The sequence below is a fragment of the Morone saxatilis genome, unplaced genomic scaffold (assembly GCF_004916995.1).
Source record: "Morone saxatilis isolate NCDOM2014 unplaced genomic scaffold, NCSU_SB_2.0 Contig20, whole genome shotgun sequence".
Lineage (NCBI taxonomy): Eukaryota > Metazoa > Chordata > Actinopteri > Moronidae > Morone > Morone saxatilis.
Window position 1 is genome coordinate 11,284,181 of NW_023339763.1, and position 4,601 is coordinate 11,288,781.

The 4,601-nt window shown below is 38.8% G+C and overlaps 1 protein-coding gene, 1 long non-coding RNA gene and 1 other non-coding gene across 3 annotated transcripts in view; all 3 read left to right on the plus strand.

The window, feature by feature from the left end:
• Positions 1 to 968, plus strand: LOC118331588. Its single transcript, XR_004796890.1, has 3 exons — positions 1 to 45; positions 245 to 299; positions 623 to 968. It is a non-coding gene; the product is annotated as an uncharacterized LOC118331588 (long non-coding RNA).
• LOC118332153 lies at positions 99 to 172 on the plus strand. The gene has a single exon (XR_004796915.1). It is a non-coding gene; the product is annotated as a small nucleolar RNA SNORD65 (small nucleolar RNA).
• A 1,786-nt stretch (positions 969 to 2,754) lies between the features above and the next one.
• Positions 2,755 to 4,601, plus strand: part of LOC118331774 (calpain-2 catalytic subunit-like) — a 10,502-nt gene continuing 8,655 nt past the window's right edge. Inside the window, exons 1-3 of the mRNA XM_035666850.1 lie at positions 2,755 to 2,934; positions 3,040 to 3,051; positions 3,166 to 3,365. Coding sequence (XP_035522743.1) covers positions 2,755 to 2,934; positions 3,040 to 3,051; positions 3,166 to 3,365 — 392 coding nt within the window. The remainder of the gene's footprint in view (positions 2,935 to 3,039; positions 3,052 to 3,165; positions 3,366 to 4,601) is intronic.

Sequence of the window (4,601 nt, forward strand, 5' to 3'; positions counted from 1 at the left end):
CTGCTCCAGATTGAACCAGCTGACGGACGAGTTGATCTTGTGCAGGTGAGTTTGCATCCACATCCATCCGTTATGTTAAAGGCAACTAGCTGCTTCTGTTGTGATGAAACTTAAACTGAAATAGCTGGAATTACCGTCAGATTGTTTAGTGGTGATATTTGGTTTTCTGAACACGAAATGGCAGCATCACACTACGCACCTGGATGGAATCACTTGGAGACTAACCTCCTTTCTTATCCCATAGAACTGGATCAAGTGATTGCAGCGACTCTGCTGGAGTGCGTCTCAAGCGACATGTGGTAAGATGTCATGTGATTAATTTGTGGAAAATGATAGCTGCTTTTAAGCTACAAGACTAAGCAGCACTGGCAAAGTAACTCAGGAAGGCTCATAACTTTAGATGTGCTGATGGGGAAACTGGGTCATGTATCAATGTCTGGAAATTGTCAGCTGTGTGGGAACATGGTAGGGATATATACATTTAATAGAGCAATTTGTAAGTTTTTATCCACCCAGTCTGGCTTTCCCAACCAGTGGTTTTCATTGCAATCTGAGATCAGATGGTATTAATCTGCAGGCCATGTTTTATTTAAAGGCTAATCTGGCTCCCTCTTTTCTTCAGGTGGCAAGAGGACTCATGGATACGTCTGAAGATGGATGTCAACCTGTTGAAATGCACTCGCGTAAAAAGATTGGTGTCAAAACAGCCTGATTGAAACAATGGTGTAGCTTTCCCTCCACTGTGACACAACAGCCAAATCCATCAAAATCGTGTGCCTCTGAGCTTCAGTTCTATCACTGCAGCAGGTTTTTCTGAATGCTTAACAATGACATCCAACTTGTGCATCTATGCTGCTGGAAACTTGCTATAAGGAGTCATGGTGGAGAGGAAGAAACTGTTAAAGTATGACTTAATTTCTGTTGCTACATATGTTCACTCCTAATAAAACAGTTGTTGAAGCTGAAAACCTGTCTGCTTTTGTTTTGTACCTGAACACTTTGGTCATTATATTCCTGATGTCCTTTATTCTATGGGAACTGTTTTAGTTAGAAAGCCCTACAGGCAAGCATGTGTGAAGACCTGACTAAGGGTTCAGGATAACTGAAGAAATACTTGAATTTCCCTCGGGATAAATGAAGTATCTAGCTTTCAAACATTTTCTTTGAAGAAAAGACTGGCTATGTCTAGGTCATGAAAATTAACTTTTTAAACTTGTCTTAGATGCCTTGTGTTTAATATGCATAATGGCTAATCATGGTGAAGTTTGTAACGTACAACTTATCAATGGCATGAGGCACCACAAACGCACCAAATCTCCCCATAGTTGGTAAACATGTCAACTTACCTAGGAGCAAAGTGGTTTTTGAGTCTTGGCACAAAACAGTGCTCTGGCTGTAGTATACCACTTCTACACAATTAAAATGTGGCAGAGGACAAAAACAAAGTTAACCCTTACTAAATATTTGTGTGTTGCATCAGTTTTGAAGTTGTTTGGTCCAACATTGCATTCAGTGAGCTTGTCATAAATAAAAGGCATAAATGGTAACTAAACATCCACCCTTGACCTAACACTCTCTCGCTGTTAGCACGTCAATATGTCAGGATTTGACCGTTATCTTTCAACATGCCATCAACCATGTTAATCTCTGCCTACACCCCTTTATATTGCAAACATTCTGCTGTTTGCAACCTTTAATTCTGACTGGGTGTTGACTTAATCCAGTCACTGACTTATTCAATATTTGTCACTTATGTATGCCTGATATGCAGTTGAACTGTATAAATTCGTTGCACAATTTCTTCTTCAGTCATACTTTGTTTTTGCTCCACAATAGCTGCCAGATAACTTTACAGGTAAATTCTGCATTTACATGTTACTCTTCTGATATGAAGTTCAGCTTTGCATCAAAGTTGCTGTTTAATCTGATTTCAGACACCTCTGCCACTGCTCTCCAACATGACAACTGCTCACTGAAAGAAGGCTGCTGGGAGGCTGGAAAATCTGCTGGGGCCCCCCTAGTGAAACAGATGAGGTTTGAGTTTTTATAACTATATATTTTTTAATATTCCAAAGCGCTTTATTGCATGTGGTAAATTCACATAACTGTAATTGGCTCTTCACTAAGCTCTGGCCTCCTTTGTTACTTCTGCTGTCCGTCAAGCTTCCACTCTGGGATAGCACATATGCAGTTAGCAGACGTTTAGACATAGCCCAGAGGGTTGTTCCATAAAACAAGAGGGCTGAGTTGGCGTCAGTGAGACACTGATCTATCCTGGGAGTCAAGTTAGAGTGACAGACCCATATATTTAAAAGATGCTCTATAATGTAACAATGAAGTTCCTATTGTATGTATATGCAGTACGGTCTAGACCTGCTCTATTTGAAAAAGTGTCCTGAGATACTTTTGTGATAAGCTATGCGTGCTAGGCCTACCTTGTCTAGGTATGCTATGCAAGGCCGTGCATGCTAACGCTTGCAATGTACAATAGAGCAGACGGTTCAATCTATTCTTTACACATTTGCTCTTGTGGTTTGGTTTTTGGAAAGGGGGAAAAAACACGCATCCCTCCAAACTTATGTGCAAAATCTCTTTTACTACAGCTCCTTTAATCTCTTTTCTGCATCGAATCCAAATATTGACAGGCCTGTACTGTTGCTAAGCGATACTGTTCAGTCACTCTTCAGAGGAGGCTTTGAAAATCAGTTTCAAATCTTAGAAAACAAAAATAAAATAAATAAAATAAAGGGGAACATGACACATCTCTGTAAGACCTCGTGCTTTTCCTCAGAGAACTTTTGGATAAACCCGCAGTACCGTCTCACAGTGAAGGCAGTGGAGGAGGACGCGAAGGGAGACAATAATGTCTTACTGTCTGATGAAGAATATCGCAGCAAAGTTAAATATCACGCCATTGCGTTCACCATCTACAAGGTCAGTGGTGTCCTTATGTTGTCTTGTCTGCACTGACGTGTTTTATTAATCTTGTGTAAATTGTGAAGTATCTAATCTGATATCCCCATCCTTCATTCCAAACAGGTACCATCAGAGGTAAAGAAGAATCATTTATACAAACTTTTTCTATTAAAGAAATATTCAAGGGCACACATAAAGTCTACATACATTCATAAATTAAAGGAAATTTCCCATTTGTAATCTTCGCAGGCACCCAAAGGGCGACTTCCATCTTCGCTCTTCTGGGATAAGGAACCTCTGAAAGTCAGTGAGTTCAGCGAGTCGAGAGAACTAATCGAGTTTCATGGTTTGGAGCCCGGGGAGTACTTGATCGTTCCCTGCACGTATGAACCCAACAAGACCGCAAGCTTCATCATCACAATCTACTCCAAGGCAGAGACCGAGATGAAGTGAAGACACCTTAGGGACAACAGATGAAAGATGGCTCATTCTTTTCAGGCTGCTGGAGCCATTCATAATAAAATCATCAAAGGGCATTTATAACTCTCTGGTTGATGTTTAATTACTTATTAACACACACTTTATATATACACTAATAAATGACAAATACTTAATTCACTGATAAGTCATAAATCTGTATGTCTGTATGTCATCTGTAATTTATGAATTCATGATGATTTAAATACAGACCATTTGATATTTTGAATGATTTATATAATGATCTATATCCATTATTTTGATTTACCATGAAACTGTAGTTAAAACAGTTAGAGCCAACAGATGGCAGTATCCTCTCTAAAGCTGATGAACGTGGGCCGTGTCCATTATTTTGTCTTTACAGCATAGAAGGGGAACAACATCCCAGTACAGTACTAGTTCTGCCTTCCAGCTGTGAGATGGTCTATAGGCTACTGCTTAAATTTACTGTTTAATGAAAAGCAAGTTTTTATTTAAAGTACACCGAGCAAAGGACACATTTTGATGCTAAAAATCTTGGTCTCCCTTTACATTTTCTAAACTGTTCTGTTACAGAATATACTCAAATAAAAAGTAATCTTATGGATATTTCCTTTATCTTGTTTTAATTTCATATTTGGTGTTGAGATAGGTATGTATTTTACTGAATACATTTTTGAACAGGGAATTAGTGATTTTATTGGATTGCATTTTTAAAGTAAATGTCCCCTGGCTGTGTATAAAATGATGTTGAGCTGATGATAATAATCATACAGGTGACACAAAACATGATTACCAAGTAATTGGGTACTAATGGGCTCCTTGCTCTTTTAAAGTTTTGTAGATTTGGAAAATCTGATCTGGGAAAGTTCTGGGCTCCCCTGCTGGTGGAAGTGTATGCACATTATAATTATTGTAAATGCTTAGAAATTAGAAAACACACCTTGAACACCAGCCAAAAACAGGCTGTGGTCCTCACAGGACAGCCAAGCTACAGTTCAGTCATTTTAATATATACTTATTCCATTTTTGCCTCTTGACTTGCAGCACTCGCTTTCATCCTTTTTTATATTTTTCCATTCAATCTTTATTTTTAGGCAGCAATATATCAATGCAAATTCCTTGTATATGAAAACCAACTTGGCAATGAACATGATTCTGATTATGATACAGAGCAAAGCAGCAGGATGTGATGTTCTCATTGTGCAGATGCTTTAGTTCACCTCGGG